Source organism: Rhipicephalus microplus, chromosome 5 (assembly GCF_043290135.1).
Source record: "Rhipicephalus microplus isolate Deutch F79 chromosome 5, USDA_Rmic, whole genome shotgun sequence".
NCBI classification, from domain to species: domain Eukaryota; kingdom Metazoa; phylum Arthropoda; class Arachnida; order Ixodida; family Ixodidae; genus Rhipicephalus; species Rhipicephalus microplus.
Window position 1 is genome coordinate 50450877 of NC_134704.1, and position 16821 is coordinate 50467697.

Here is a 16821-nt window from a genome sequence, read left to right on the forward strand (position 1 = left end):
GGTGCTGCGAGCTTGTAAAGCCGGGTATTAGCTGCGAAGTTACCTCTTTTTATCCGTGATGGCATCTTTCTTTGGCGCTCTGTTTATGAACAGCAGTCTCGGTTGGTAGCGGGTTGCAATGTTTGACGGCTGCCGCAAAGATTATTGGATCGAATCCCGAACACGGCGGCCACACTTCGATGGCGGCAAAAAGCTTGATCACCATGTGCCCTTTTTAAGTACACATTGAACCCCTTCAGGCGTTCGAAACTTCCGCAGCCCTCCACCACGGCGTCCCATATACTAATATCGTTGTTTTAAGTATTATTGCTATTATAGTTGTTGTTATTGTTACTGTTGTTATTGTTGTTGTTGCTGTTATTGTTACTGTTGTTGGTGTTGTTATTGGTGTTGTTGGTGTTATTGTTATTGTTGTTATTATTGTTGTTGTTTTTATTGTTGTTGTTCTCGTTGTCGTTGTTGTTGTTTTGTTATTGTTTTCTTATGGTTATTGTTATTGTCATTGTTGTTATTGTTATTGTTGTTATTGTTATTGCTGCTGTTGTTGTTGTTTGTGTGTGTGTGTGTGTGTGTGTGTGTGTGTGTGTGTGTGTGTGTGTGTGTGTGTGTAAAAAGGAAAAAAATAGAGAAAAAAATTCTGGAAGGCTTTAGTCTACCTCCCCCCCCCCCCTACTCCAGTGGCATATACGGGCTTTAAAGTGTCTCCTCATATATACTACTGAAACGGCACCACAAGGTAAGATGCACGCGAAAACTTAGGGAGAACACGAAACACCTTTGTTTGCTGAATTGGAGAGTCGACGCTCTTATCGAGGCGAGAGATATAGAAAACGTGTGGTCATTCACCCCTCACATTGACCCACATGCACACACGCACACACATATAGTGTAGCCAATGTAAGGCTTGTCAAATAAGCTGTAGCTGACCTGTTTCTTAGAGGGTTATAGCCGCTCCTTAAAAGAAGGAAAAAAAAAGCCCTACCCACCCTCCCCTCTTCCAATGAACTTCAATCCCCGAACACTAAGTCATATTCCAAATCGCCGTAATGATCATTATCATTATCATCATAGTGAGAATCAAAACGATCACTCACCTGCGCGCACCCCTCTTCCGGCGCTCCACGAGGAAGCAAGCTTCCGCAGCGGGAAGGAAGGAGTCTCCGTCCACGCTCGGGGGCATGGCTGTCCACGCACCCGGAGTCGGGGCAAAGAAGGCTAGCGAAAGTGTCCAAATCGCACACGCGAGGAGCGTCCTTCGATCGGGGTTTGCCGCGTGATTTTTCTCCAAGACGCAACCAAGCAAGCCCGGGTGGCGACCACGGTATACGGCAGTTTCGGTGGGGCGAAGACGCTGGCCCAGACGTCTTCGTCGTCGCCGTACACCTTCTCCTTTCGCGAGCAACCACTCAAACACAAGTGGCGCGCTCCAAGGAGTCTCCGAGGGTGAAACTGCGCACCGACCGCACGCACGTATAGGGAACACACGCCCCCTTCACGCGTGTCAATACAGTCCCCATGCTGCCGCTATGCCGGAACTACCATACGAGCTCCAGATAAAATGAAAAGAAAGAAAGAAAGAAAGAAAGAAAAAAGAAAGAAAGAAAGAAAGAAAGAAAGAAAGAAAGAAAGAAAGAAAGAAAAGTGTAGGTGCTGAATAAAGTATACAGGGCGCAGAATGAAGGGAGCAGAAAGTACTCAGGTGTGCGCCCACGAAGGCCGACCACGGCCCTTTCCTTTCTCGCATTTCGTTCCATTTGTTAGCCTCCCCCTTTCCAGTTTCTTTCTCCGTCTCTCTGTCGCGGCGAGCTCGGCTAGCTCTCGGTAAACTGCCACAAAACGGGAGATGACAGGCTCCGATTACTTTCAGGAACGCGCCGTGCGAAACCCTCAGTGTACACCCCCTCCTCCGCTGTATCATCGGAAGCGCAACACTTTCGACGACGTTGTTTACCGAAGGTGTGCGTAGGCTAAACAGTATACGTAACAGTGATACGGCTAGTGTGCGTGTATGTTTTTTTTTTCCAATTGTGCGAAGGTTTGCCCTTAAGGCACAATTCTTTCTCTGTATAAGGCCCCTATTCACAAACCAACCTCGGCCTTACCTGATGTCCTCACCTTCCTGTACTGTCCGCATGCTCTCTAAAGGCGCACAAATGATAACAGAGTGAAAGATAAGGACAAGACTGGGTCATGAATACTGGCCCAATTTGTTCATGATGCGCGATAAAGATTTAAAACCGATAAGGCAAACTCGAAGAAAGGGTGAGGTTGGTGGTATTGGATCTGTGCTGTAAGGCCTGCGTTGCGTATCAATTGTGGCAGTGTCTCGTGGAACCTGTTAGCATATGGTCCACTGCGGTGGTGCTTAAGCCGAAGGTCACGGGTTCGATTCCGGCCGCCGAGGTCGCATTTAGACGGATGCGAAGTATAGTATAGATTCTCGTGTTACTGTGCGATGCCAGTGCAAGTTGATGAACACCAGATGATCTGAATCTCCGGAGCCTTCTACAACGGCGTCTCTCAATCATATCGTGGTTTTGGGCCCGTGAAATTCCAGATACGGTTTCTATTATTATTAACATATTATAATGTATCCAGCAGGCATAGCTGGACGTGACGCTGTAGCGAAGTCCGGCTATAGCAGTATGAGGCAGAATGAGTTCCATTTGCAAGCCTTGACACTGCGTGCGTGTGCTCGAGTGTGCTTACCCACACAGCCGTGTCCTTTGATTTGTCTTTCTTACTCTATATGCCTATAGTGCAATGTGCTGAAGCTCATTTAGAACCACTCCATTACGGTATGCAAAAAATCGCCCAAATCTACATACGGTAAATATTTACGTCCGGGAAACATATGGAGCAGATTGCATGCAGTAGAAGGAAGAGAGAGAAACTAGGGAAAGACAGGAAGTAGTAGTAGTATAGTTCTATAGTGGTTATTGCAGAAATGACGCTTAATTCTGAAGCCCAATATGGAACACGGCGCAGCGTCAGGGAAAGGGGATGTGGGAAATAAAAAGGATAGCATAAAAGGGAAATATAGAAGAAAGATAGAAGGATAAACAGTCGGGGTCCCATCCTTTTGTGAGGAAAGCCAATTGGAAATGCAGTGTCGTTGCGGTAAGGGTTGGCAGTAATTCAGGTCACTTCCAGAAACTCCAAGAGGGAGGCTGTGGAGAGCCCATGGAGGCGGAGGGAACAGGAAGTCGTCGGTCGCAGTGAGGCCCTGCATGTTGCCTGTATAGTAAAACAGGAAGTAAAGAAGGGTGTTACCGAATTTCACTGTTAACCAGGTTGATACCAAGATAATTTACAGCTAAGTATCCCTCGTGAAAATGAAAAAAAAATTATTTGGAAGTGATGCGTCTGTGAGAAATGATATCACGTGAGTGGTCACTGTTGTTAAAATATACTCGTTCATAAACTACTTGTTGCACCCCCTATATGGACCTTCTCGGAAAAGATCATCCCGAGACAGCACGCTACGATGTTAGAAGGTTGTTGTTGTTTTTGCGTACAGTTGAGCGAACAGGACAGGGAAAACTATATCAGCACAATTGGTGGTACCATGCGAAATAACTCCTGTCAGTTAACGAATGAACAAACAAACACACAAACAAATAAACAAACAAACAAACAAACAAACAAAGTTCAGTGCATCGTGTAAATATGATTTGTATTAAAGATCGGTTTGGCATATTAAAGTAAAGGCAACTTTCGGACAGCGCGTAAAATGAAAAAAAAAACACAGCAGTGATACAAAAATGAAAAATGAATCTGTGCGGAGGTTTGTGTAGGAAGTATACAGAGATGAGATCAGTGTACTTTTTGAAAGAAAAAAAAGTTCGCAAGAAATAAACTGCGCATAGCTCTCGTCGTGCATACAATCAACTTGGAAACAGAGGGTGAACATATACTTTGTGAATTACAGCGCACGCCGATGTAATCGTCTGCCATGACCACCCTTCAGAATGTTTGATGACGTTTTGTTTCCCGGGAAAACACGCACCGAATTTCATTTCGCATTTTTCTACATAATTAACGCTTTCATAATTACTTTAATGAGAAGTCTGACGCGATGGCAAGATATACCTTACTACCCGCCACTGCGGTCTGCAGTATGTTTATGGTGCTCGACTGCTGATCCGATGGTAGCGGGATCAAATCCTGGCCGGGGCGACCGCATTTCAATAAAGACGAAATGTTAAAGACCCGTCTGCTCAGGTGCGCGTCAAAGAACACTGGAAGGTAAAAAATTTCCGAAGCCTTCCGCGACGGCGTCTCTTGTAATCGTATTGCGGTTCTGGAGATGAAACCTGAACTATTCTTATCCCATTATACATCCTTTTCGTATAATAAAAGTTTATGACGACGACGAATTGGACTTTACTGTCTGATCTGACTGGTTAAAAAACAATGATTGCATTCTTTCCATTTTAATGTACGTTTATATACTTTTTCTTACGTTTGTTATATTTTTTATGTTGAATACTTCGTATTTTTTTAATCCATCTGAAAAATTCTTGACCACTTTGTGTATTTAAGCCATGGTAGATGCATCATCATTGCCATCATCATCACAGTCATCATAATTCGCAGAATTAAAAAGCGAGTAGCTTCCTTCTGTCAAACATCATTCAAAGTTTTAGAAGTCATATCAGCATCATTACCCTGATCCTAAGCGCCGTTCGAGTTATGGATCGTCCTTGTTGGTTTTCGCGATATTCTTGTCAAAACAAAACAAAGAAAAACAAACACACACACACACACACACACACTTACACACACACACACACACACACACACACACACACACACACACACACACACACACACACACACAAACCCCGCGGCACCCACCCGCATTCGCCCATGCATTCCCACCCTCACAGAACTCATATTCTGGAATTTCCTTGCGTTCTCCTGAGAACGCCTGCGCTTAAGAAAAGCTGTTATGCGCCCTACGTGACGTATGTAAGATGTCTGTGACAATGGCGTCGCGACAAACGTTCACAGCGCCACGCGGTGGGAGAGGCTCTCACCAGGGGGTCTTCCGGATTCCGAGGCGCGTCTCGAAGATTTGATCAAACTGATCTCGCGCCACCTCCACGCGGGAAAAAAATGGTCCTGCGTCGCGCCTCTGTATGCGTGTATCCGGTGTGTACGAGCTGCAGAGCTGAATCATTTGTGAGACGTCTGCCTGCACACGTCAGCTGCCCTAGTACTTTTAATTTCCTTAATCTTTTCTCTTTTAAGCGGAGCATTTTATGAGGAGTAAAGTGGGGATTAAGATGTAGTTCTCGGTCAGCATAAAAAGAAGTACGAGCTGAAATTCCGAAAAAGAAAGTACTCATTTAGACCAGTACACTAAATAACTAACTTCGGAAAAAAAGATTTTCTAATTACCGTAATTAGGAACAATGCTACCACTGATACGTGTTGGCTGTTCACTCACATAATGTAAGATACGCACGCACGCACACAATAATAATTCTTGGTGTTCAACGTTCCAAAACAACCATATATATACACACGCACACATAAACGAGCGATTTGATAAGAAAAAGAGAACCTAAACTGAAGAGTAAATGAAAAAAAAAAGTGACGTTTACTTTCCTCAGTGCCGCTAAAACGTTTTCTGGTAAATGATGAAAATTTGAGCGACAGAGCAACACTTTAAAATATTATTTATAGCGGCATTGCTATTATATTAAAGCGTCTACTTACTGAAAAGCCGGAGATGATAGCAAGCCGCTTGTGCCTTATACTATAGCGTTCCGAAGTCAGCATTAGTGTAATAAAAATTCACTCTATTGACTGGTCAGAGAGGAATGGCTGCATTCTCATCATGTTTGCCGAGACATCCAATACCTCCACCTCTATATATATAGGCGCCTGCTGCGCGGAGAGATTGGAAGCGACAGTAGCCTGAAGAAGACGTGTGCCTGCGTTCCGAATCACACGATCGCTTTCGATCTGACGGCACGACGTCAAAATGGAGGACAACAACAGACCCACAATAGAGCCCACCTCGCCTATCTGCCCGCCCGACCGCTTGCCCGCATGATTCGCTTTCGGTGGGGGCGGCAAACATTCGCAGACGGCCGGGGCAAGAGAGGTTCCAGACGAAGCGGTGCCAGCAGGAGTTAAGAAAGATGTAATCAGTTTGCGACAGTCAGACGGGTATAGTCGTCCAGAGAGCGTCGGGAGCACGCGGAATCTGCATTGTGTGGCCGTCGCCACGAAAAAGACGTCAGAGTCAAGGAATGAAGAAGCCGGTCTGTTTACTCTGCCGTCTCGAAGCAATTCAAACCATGTGCTTCAATAGCATTGCGTTACCACCCGATAGTGTCTCTTTGTATTGGCATGCTACTTCTTGTTGGATAATGTGCGTATTTAAACAAACGGTCAAACAACGTCAGCAATCAAAACCTCTTTTTGTTTTTTTTCTCTATTTTTCTCGTTTATGCTCCAATAGTAATAATATTCTATGGGGTGTACGTCCCAAAACCATGGTATGATTATGACAGACGCCGTGTAGTGGAGGGCTCCGGAAATTTGTACCACCTGGTGTTCTTTAACATACACTGGCTTCTCGCAGTACATGAGCCTTATATCATCTCGCCTCCATCTAAATGAGACCGTCATGGCCGTGATCGAACCCACGACCTTCAGATTGTTGTTTATGCTTCGTATTGCGCAAAGTAAACAAAGTAATTACCTCTTATGAAAAAACAAATAAGAAGCTACATATTCCAACACTTCCGTGTGCCTTCAGACGCCCACGATGGCGGCGCTAGTGACGACAACTACGACGACCAAAATTACTAGTACACTAACCAAAACGTAACCTACCTTTCCAAGTTTTCACACGAAAATAAGAATCTTATTCGGAACGTCCCCAACGACCCTCACTCCTAGCATGTCTCGGTTGCAGTGTTGATGCATGGTGATTTGCAATGAAATATTGACTATTACATCCGACGCAAACATAAACAAAATAAGCCAGCCACTACGTATACGCATCTACGTGACCATACATCTTGCAGAGCAGCGACCTATTTCAGACGCGCGACTCGAAGACGGGGCCCAGCATCGATGCCGATAGTGATTACGTCACACGGGGGCAACTGACAGGCGAGCGCGAAGATGGAAACACGAGACCCCTGAGAAAGATTACATCGACCATAGCGGGGTTGCTTGTGGATGCGGGAGTGAAACGCTAAAGCTTATATAGGTTGTCTTGACTCTACGTAAATACTCTAGATAAAATTACCTAGAGTGCCACGTCCCCCATGATATAACTTAGACCGTTGTTTTGCACACACGTTCCAAACGATCTCATGGGGCCCGTTGCGATTGTCTTCGTTACACCTGTACAAAACTCCTCTAGTTTAACACGCGTCTGAGCTTGCAAGGCTTTTATTTCAAGAATCATGCTCGTCTGTGGGCTGTTCGCGATTTCTTTTTGCTTGATTTACGGATGTTTCCTACTTTGTTTGTTTCTTTTGCTGCGTGTACGTGAGTGTTTTTTACGCTCGTTTTTCAGCCTATTAAAAGCAAAAAAAAACGAGAATTGTTCTACGGTTTTTCTTTTTTTTCATGTCTCACCTCTAAAGCTCCATCAGTTACTCCTTTTTATATATATACAGCGCATAGCACACGTGATTACAGGCTCCGATTTTCCGCGTTTCCGATCACGAATGAAACGGAGGGGCAGGAGCGCGAGCTAATGCTTTCAAGCTGTCCAGCCGATTCCACAATGCAGTGATTGCTGTTCAGAAAGAAAAACAAAAGTCTTTGCCTATTCCCGTGTTACGAACCCGTCCGTACACGCAAAATGCTCATCGGCGACCCACGCACCGATTGAGACCAAAGCGACAACCATGGTGTTCTCCCGTAAAAGGGCGCTCGATTCGGAGTATACACGCATCTAAACCCCGCGTAGCACAGACCATAGCCCCGTGAGCACGAATGGCATTAAACGGTTCACCACGCAGCTCAAACAATGGCTGGCTACAAAGGAGTGTTCGCTTTCACGGGTCGATGGGAGATCAATTGAAAGCCCCGCAAGAGGCGCCACGTGTAGTATATACCTTTCCGGGAAATGCAATACATGCCTCCCATGCCTCTTCCGCGTATACTTCGTTTCCGCACACAACAGGCCGTGCAGAGCCAGTCAACGACAGTGTACGCTCCTGCGTAGTCAGGATGGCACACCGTATAGCACAAGACACATCTGCATGGCGTAGAGTGATGATTGCACAGGAAGGGGCCGAGACAATTGCGTATAAAATGCGACACGATGCCATCTCTGGCTCCTGTTAAGTAAATGTCGAAGAGCGTAGCGATACAATGAACTTCGTAGAAAGGTAGGGCTAAGCAAACAAAAAGAAACTGACGAGACAGCTTTCAAGTTGAAGAAAAAATATATTGCTCATTGCAATGTCAAGTTGTACAGTTAATTTTGCGCGCGCGCGTGTGTGTGTCTGTCTGTCTGTCTGTCTCTCTATCTGTGTGTGTGTGTGTCTGTCTGTTCGTCCGTCTCTGTGTGTGTGTGTGTGTGTGTGTGCGTGTGTGCGTGTGCGTGTGTGTGCGTGTGCATGTGCGTGTGCGTGTGCGTGTGCGTGTGCGTGTGCGTGTGCGTGTGTGTGTGTGTGTGTGTGTGTGTGTGTGTGCGTGTGTGTGTTATTTTGGGTCATAAAGGTTATACCTCCAATAAATGAGAACAAACTACGGGTATACGGGAATCACACGTGAGTGTACAGGACACGCGACGTTGCGCAAATAAATTATTGTTGTAATGTTTGGAATGGAAGTTATCTAGTTATCTTTTTCTGACACACCCACTTATTGATGCATTTCTGATCAGTGTACATTACATCAATCACATCCTCTTGATATGTATCAGTAAGTGTCACTCAAGTAAGTGTATTCCAGTATTTTTTGAAGCTCAATTACAGATTTTTAACCTTGATGTACTTTTTTTTAATTGGGCGATTTGCTACAATTTCAGTGTAGTACATTTGGTCAATTCACATAAAAATTTGCTCTCTATCGTGTTGCAAGACTTTCACTTTGTGAACGCGATAAACCTCGACGAATTCGGTGCAGCGGAAGCCGATAAAAACAGCTCCCGTGTTGTGATGTACTAAGGGACTCTTGAACAAAATGATTTCCTCAACCGAAACCAAGGGGCCGAACGACGAAACGTGCTTTGGGTCCTCTCCCATCCCTTCGGTAAGCAGTCTCCTGCTTAGAATCGAGATCCAAGCACAGCTCCAATTTATCTTTCCAGCAATATCTCCACGCGTCGTTCGTTATTATTTCTTTAAAAACGTGTATACCGATTCCTACATGCTACAAAGTCAGACGAAGCGAAATGAAATCAAACAGGGTATACATAGCACAAAACGCACTCCATCTCCGCGTCACCTATCAATGTTTCACTGGACGTTACATTCCGTTTTTTCAATTCACTGACACGCTTTAGCGAGGACCAGAAAGCACATGTAATCTCCCGCTACAGTGAAGAGCTTGGTACCGCTCTCTATAAAGTATACAAAACAGAGTAATACGGGCTCGTACAAGTTCACTGGGAGCGATCGCACTAATCGTAATTCCTTGCCATCCTGTACCTTCCAGTGCTGCTTTATTTTCCGCTATACCTTTCTATCCTTCCAAGTGACTGCCGAGCAATAAAGAAGTCGGTATCAAGCGCTCCCTCGCTACAGCGAAAAAGCTCGGTGTCGACCTGCCCAACATAAACGAAATTGAAACGGCCACAAATGAAGACAACAAGAGGGTATCTGCACAAACCACGTGTTCTTACAGAACAAACTTCTGGTGCTTTCTTTTGTAGCGATGATTCAGATCCAGCTTTCTATACATTGTATACAAGTGTTAAACGGGAAACAAATGAAGAAAGAAGGAGTAACCACACCAAACCACGTGTACTCGATGCACGAGTCAGTGCTTTGATGAACGCCATACTTTCCTCCCCCCGCCCCATTTTCCCAGCTCACAGGCGCGTTACAACGAAGCCGTTACTACACTCTCTCTCGTTATCGCGAAGCGTCCCTTTCCCAGAGTGAGTCGCCCGCTTTCGCGCATGTTCGCGTTTCGAAATCGCTCACGCCCATTTCACGCTTCCGCTGTTTCCGTTTCCTGCGTGGCTCACGTCTCGGTTTTAATGGGACGCAGGTAGGTATAAAGATGTAAAACGGATGGGGGGGGGGGGGTGTACGTATGTTTAGATTGAGAGGGATGGGTCACAGTGTGGCGCTTTAAAGTGGAGCGTGGAGTGCAACACCGTGGAGGGGAAAGCAACGAGCAACGAGCGACGAGAACGGGTCGTTAAAAGCCCGTCGGTCGAACGACAATCAATGAGCGACGGCAAGACGGCATGCAGCGAAGCGCTCAGGGAACGTGTGCTTTTTTTTTTTTACTCCTTTTTACGCACCTTTTTTTTACGAGAGTCATCAAGTGAAATTCGGAACGTAGTTCTCCCCGTCGCTCCACGTGTGCTTTCCAAGGTTCTTCGCGGTGTGTGCTGGTCGATGTGCCGTCGTACTTGAGCTCTTGAACGCGGTTCTCTCGAAGGCACGTTCGAAGGAACCACCGTGGATTGTATTGCGCTGCGTCCACTGTAAGCAGCATCATAGAGGGGAAAGAAAAATTCGGCAGATCCAACGTATACCTTGGGCATCGAGGTTATGCAAAGCATGCGCATGAAAGGTGAGAGGGTTGTAATTTTTTGAATTAAGCCAGATGTTCTGAAGTAGCGCTAAATATATCTACCGTCAGCGTCAAGTGAAACCCGAACAGTGGCAAGCCTTTGCGATGGTATAGTGCGCGCCGTCAACTTGTCACCGTTGACAGGCGCGCTCGTCCTTTTCGGCAGCTGTGTGTATATATGCGTGCCTGTCAACGATGATTAGAGCACGGCGCAAACTATACAATCGCGAAGGCTTGCCATTGTTCGGGCTTCATTTGATGCCGATGGTACAAATCCACGCACACACATACGTTAACCAGCCGCATATGTTACGTGATGTTACTGCGAAAGCTGTTATGAGATCACAACTCGGGTATCGCGCAGCGCCGTAGTTATCTGAAACCACCATGGACGTTTCACGAAGATTGGCGTCTACTTGAAGAGTCGTTCCGATACCTGGCGTAGCTCTGTGGTAAAATACTTCATTGCCACGCAGAATGCTTGGGTTTGATTCCAGCTGGAACCTTCCCTTTCATCTCTAGAGAGGGATCAGATAGATCATTTCATTCGTACGGCATGTAAACCTGCTCTGCGCCTGCCTAAAAGTACCGCTACGAACAATCTTCTCCAGTTGGGGTGCATAACACAATAGATGAACTAATCGAAGCGCACCTCATCAGCCACTATGCCCGACTTTCGCAATCCGAAACAGGAAGGCTGCTCCTTCAGCACCTAAAAATCAACCTCACAGGATGCACCAGCTCCACAAAATTAACCCCTGAACACATTAGCGACAGTCTCCTGATACCGCCATTGCCTGAAAATACCCTCCCCATCCATAATCACGACCGGCGGATAGCCAGATCACTTCATAAGCGCTACGCATCTTCGACTCCGGTCGCTTATGTCGATGCTGCAGAATACTCCCATGGTCCTGCCTTCGCGGTGGCAGTATTAGACAATTCCCAGAAATTACTTTGTAGTGCCACCTTCGACCGAGTGGCTCAACCAATCGAGGCGAAAGAAGCAGCGATAGCGTTAGCGATTGCTCCCACCCAGGCGGAATATATCTTCTCAGACTCAAAAATTGCCATTCGTAATTTTGCTATGCGTCCCACTCATGAACCTGCACAACGTATCCTACGATTCCTCCCTTCCCCTCAACGAATAATCACCATTTTGTGGGTCGCCGCGCATTGTGGACATCCCGGGAATACAGCCGTCTACGAGCAAGCCCGAGCATTCGTGAACCGGGCAGTGGACGGTCTGCCTTCCTTTTGCAGTGCGCGAGAGTGCCTCTTCACTTACCGTTAATTTACTTTACATTACCGCGATTCCCGCATGATCTGCCTACCAGACCATAAGTCACTGTCCCAGACTGAGCAAATCGTTTGACGCCGACTCCAAACGGGCACCTTGATTTCCTTCTTCATACATTCTAAAATTCACCCACATGACACCTTAATTCATTGTCACCTCTGCTCGAGTCCCCGAGCCGACTTTCCTCATACATATAGAACTTGCCGAAACAAGCCGAATCCCCCTTTGCGGGGGCTGAGCGACAGGTGTGATGGGAGGCTGCTCTGCGCAGCTCATGACCGGACGACCATCTCCGGATCGTAGGCTGGGCCATAGGGGTCGCCGAAGCGCGCGGACTTTCGGCCACCTAGCGGCCTGAGGGCTCATCGTCTTCTTCGTCCCTGACCCCCTTCCCCTCCCTCACCTGACTCATTTTTGGCATCATTAAAGTTGTTTCCTCCTCCTCCTCCTCCAGCTGGGACCCTTATTTATTCTTTGGATTCGTCGGGTCGATGCTACCAATGTCGGGCATTTCTTAACGCTCGCGCGTTAGCTGTGACAATCACCTGTGGCACATACCCACATACTAGTGGCACATACCCGCCCATGGGTATGTGCCACTGTCTGGCGGGAAGTGTTTGACGGCGTTACGCAACGGGATTGTGATATTATTCATGCGTTGACCAGCGCGTCATATTCGTCAAACCATCTTATATACCCTCTCATGTTGATTTTGGTTCACGCCAAGTTGAGGGGGTGACCACGAGAACACCCAAGCGTAAGCGGCTAGATAAATAGATAAATACGCTCAAAGTCACCGAAGTTCGCTAAGAAATGCTTCGCATTTAAAATCCTAATAAATTAGTCATTATGATTATCCATTTTCTGACGAGCGTATACTAAGATGAACCGGGAAGGCCAAGTGCGATGTCATTAATGTAATCAAGCTATTTGTGTTCTTTTGATATTCATTCTGGGGTAGTCCTTTGTTGGACTTATTCTCAAAAGAGCCTAGTGCTCTCATACAGTAGAGTGCATAGTGGTTCTAAATCGTCAACCATTTTTTCCAAGTACATATGCGTCTCTTCGCACAAAGACAGCTCGTTGCTGTCTCATGGCATATAGAGCACAACATGCTGTAAATCGATGAGAATTTGTTATAAACACATGTATATGGGCAACACATCCCGCTTGTCGAGTGCCACATATAGTGTGGCTCGTGTTTGAAATTCTACGTCTTTTCCATGCAGCACATGCGAAAGGGCACCACGTGCCTTTTCAGTGGCTTCCAAGTCACTGCGGCGTCATTGAAAACGAACATGTCGCCGATGCCACTCGGGTAGCTCTTAAAGGAACACAGCAAGATACCATACCACTTTCAAGGTCTGACGCTGCTAACAGGCTTCGAAGGCTTGCACAGGAAATCACGCTATCTCCATGGTGCCCACCAACCAGCCTGACGAACCACACCAATCATCAACACCAGAGCAGCTTGTTTGATGATGATCCATGTGCGAACTGGACTCAGCTGGAGCGATGCCGCACTGCTTTATTGTTTGTGGTTAGGCATGGCACTCAATAAATCATACTCCTATCACATTGGTATGGCCGACAACGCTCTCTGCGACGCCTGTCATAGCGAGGAGACGCTGCGCTACATACTGTGTGACTGCCTGGTATACGACGTTAAGGGACAGTCACTGGCGTCCGTTCTGGGGCACAGTAACAATAGACGAATGCCTTTTGATTGTATTCTTGACAGGACATCGCAGCTGAAAGCGACCAAAGAACTCCTGAAGTTTCTTAGAAAAAGCTAATTTTGGACAAGTGGCTGTGACAGCGATGTCTTGTATACCACGCGAACGTGATTGGCATGTAACTGTCTGCGCGTTTGTGTTTGTGCTGTGTTATCTTTCTCTCTCTTTACACTCTTCTCTCAACTTCTTTCATTCAATCTTTACCTTCTCGTTCACCCATGTAGGGGAGCAAACCGGCTTTACTGGTGTGGATACCCTCCCTGACTTTCCTTCTCTACCATTTCTCTTTCTTCTTCCATTTTTCCTACACAAATAGACACACACAGGTCTTCTTGCAGTGACGTTATCTACAGAAGATAGTTTGCGTTAGTAAGTCTTTGGAGGACAGCGACACGAGACTCCTTTCAAGCGAAGCTTGTAATGTTAAGATATTCAACGGAGATTTTCCAGAACGAAGTACCCGCGGCACATATACAATAAAGAACGCAATGGGAACTGTAGCACGTTATACGAGAGCCCTCGAATAAAGGCACACACACCGCGTACACATCTCGTAACGTAAGACACAACGACAGCCGCCTTCCTCGCACGACAGGTTGCTGTAATGGAGAGAATGACCGCGGATACTTGAACAATCTCGGAGGGGCACACACACATGACCCATTGATGCACTCCTGATTCCACTCTCGCAGTACGCGCGCCTACACAGATGCAAGAAGGTATAACCTTTGTGTGCTTTCTCCATGCACATACAGGTCCGGCCCACGCGGGGTTGTAATAACCGCGGGGCTCTCAGCGGGAAAAAGAAGAAGGGGGACAACGGAGATAAGGGAAATAGTGCTTTCTAATCCAAAGTAAACGAGTGGTGAACTGATCTTGTGTGTGCTCTCTTTCCGGTCCCCGTCTTGTCTTGGCTCGTCAACAATCGGGCAGTTGGGTACGCACACGGGGAAAGCTATACAGAGACCATCCTCACCACGCCTTTGAAGTCGAAGGAAGAGACTGCGGTGTTGTGGCGGTCAGTGCCGTATTGACCCACCCAGATTGCGCCGTCCATTCGCTCGGCTACCTGCGGCTCTACGTATATACCGTCGAGGGACGACTCGGGGACACTTATTTTTCGTTTCCTTTCTTGTAATCACTCCATTAGCCGCAAAGACAAGCAGTGGAATAGTATGCAAGGGGTGGGGGAGGGGTTAGAGCCCTTTCAAAACGATGCCACAGACCATAATGCCCTCCTCCCGCACACACAAACTCTTGTCTATTACAAAGAAGACCGCTTTACTGGGTGAGGGCTGACGAAACCTCACCGTTCCATCTACGGACTTTGCGTACATCGAATAAAGAAGAAGAGAGAAGGAGGGTGGATTAGATAGGTGCAGTCGCTAAAGACTCACCGCGGCCGCAGAAGCCAAGGTCCTGTGGGCGCTCCGTTCATGGGAAGAGAATTAGTTCTTGAACACACACGGGAAAACGGCGCGCGCCCGCACCACTGCGAATGAACGGAATACAAGAGAAGGGAAGAGGGTTTGCGAGGAGAAAGGGAATGTGTACAATCCTAAGAGGAGGAGGAGAAAGAGACGTGCGTCCACCACCCGAGCCAGCTTCCGAAGCCCTGTTCCGCGACTATTGTGGCCTTTCCGTCTGCATTTCTTGTTACTTTTTTCCCCTTCTTTCTAACCACACTCATACACTTCACTAGAGCTTCTGTTGCTGAATGAAACCACCAGCCCCTGTCCGAAAAACTTTTCGCATTCGACTCCCTACCCTGTTCTCTTTTCACCGGGTCATGCCGTCATGGAAGAGCAGAAAGAAGAAGGACTGTCTCTTCGTAAGGACTTCCAACTTTGCGTTCCCCTGACTGCCGTTAACCTACGCACAGAAGAGCCGCGGTTCTTTGTAGTAGCCGGCCGCCGAACTACTCCTGACCCTCACCGCGAGAGAGGTACTCTTCATCGGTCTATTATAGGTGTTGACGCGGTGTGGAAGCGAATGGGGAGGGGGGAGGTGGGGGGCGCGTTCGAGTTCGACGAGTGCTCTGGCGGTATTGGAAGCAGCGGAACAACAAGCATGTCACATGTATAGGAACGGTCTGTGAACGAGCTTATAATATAGGTATAGGGCGTGTTACGGCGAGCCGCGAGCGGTCCTACGGACCTCGACGCTATAGAGTTACAGAACCTTCCACGTATACATACGCGCTGATCGGAACGGTGAGAAGTCCGACTGTGCAACTGACAAATTCCCAAGTTACAGAATAACTCGCGCGTTCAGGGGGGGGGGGGGGGGGGGGTATATGCATGGGATTGTTGCCCGTTCACCTTTCTCGGCCATGCTGCTCCCCTATACACCCCTTTATGCCCAGGTGTGAAGTTATTCATTGCATTCACTCGTATATGCCGATTGTACACAGCTACTCGAGTGAATACGTGTATGGTATAACTTGAAGAATGCGCGGAATGTGTGCCATTGGTGCACGCTTGCCGATGCCCCACCTGTGGATGCAGACGCGCATTTATTGCTTTTTTTTTTCTTCTTCATCGTGTTGTAAAACGGGTTTGTACACAGCTTACCGAGAGTTGCAAATTATTTTATTTGCGGTATATTCCCGGAATAGCTGAAATAGAAGGGCCAAATAATACCTGCATAATATTGATTAATATTAATCATTTGTGGGGTTTTACGTGCCACAGCCACGACATGATTATGAGAGACGCCGTAATGGAGGGCTCCGGACGTTATGACCATCTGGTGTTAATTATTTAATGCGCGCTGACATGGCATTGTACGTTGGCTTGTGGCAGATTATAAGACAATTGTACGGAAAGTTACAAAGTGAACAGTCTTATCTCCGTGGAGTTCTTCAGCATTCAGGCAAAACTTCATAGGCTTTTTCTACATACCTTATACAGACCAGTTCTCGCCAAACGTTCCCTGATTAAGATACAACAGTTGAAGTGCCCTACACCTGAGAATACTTCAGAGCACTGTACTGTTTTAGGCATAGTGGACAAAGCCTCAAAGCTCTGATCGTATCCTTTTGTGTAC

The 16821-nt window shown here is 46.9% G+C and overlaps 1 protein-coding gene across 1 annotated transcript in view; it reads right to left on the reverse strand.

The window, feature by feature from the left end:
- The window catches only part of LOC119173871 (uncharacterized), a 77071-nt gene extending 66437 nt beyond the window's left edge, over positions 1–10634 (reverse strand). Inside the window, exons 1-2 of the mRNA XM_075895408.1 lie at positions 10463–10634; positions 1095–3237 (exon numbers count right to left, since the gene is read on the reverse strand). Coding sequence (XP_075751523.1) covers positions 1095–1180 — 86 coding nt within the window. The 5' untranslated portion in view covers positions 1181–3237; positions 10463–10634. The remainder of the gene's footprint in view (positions 1–1094; positions 3238–10462) is intronic.
- Between the last annotated feature and the right edge of the window lie 6187 nt (positions 10635–16821).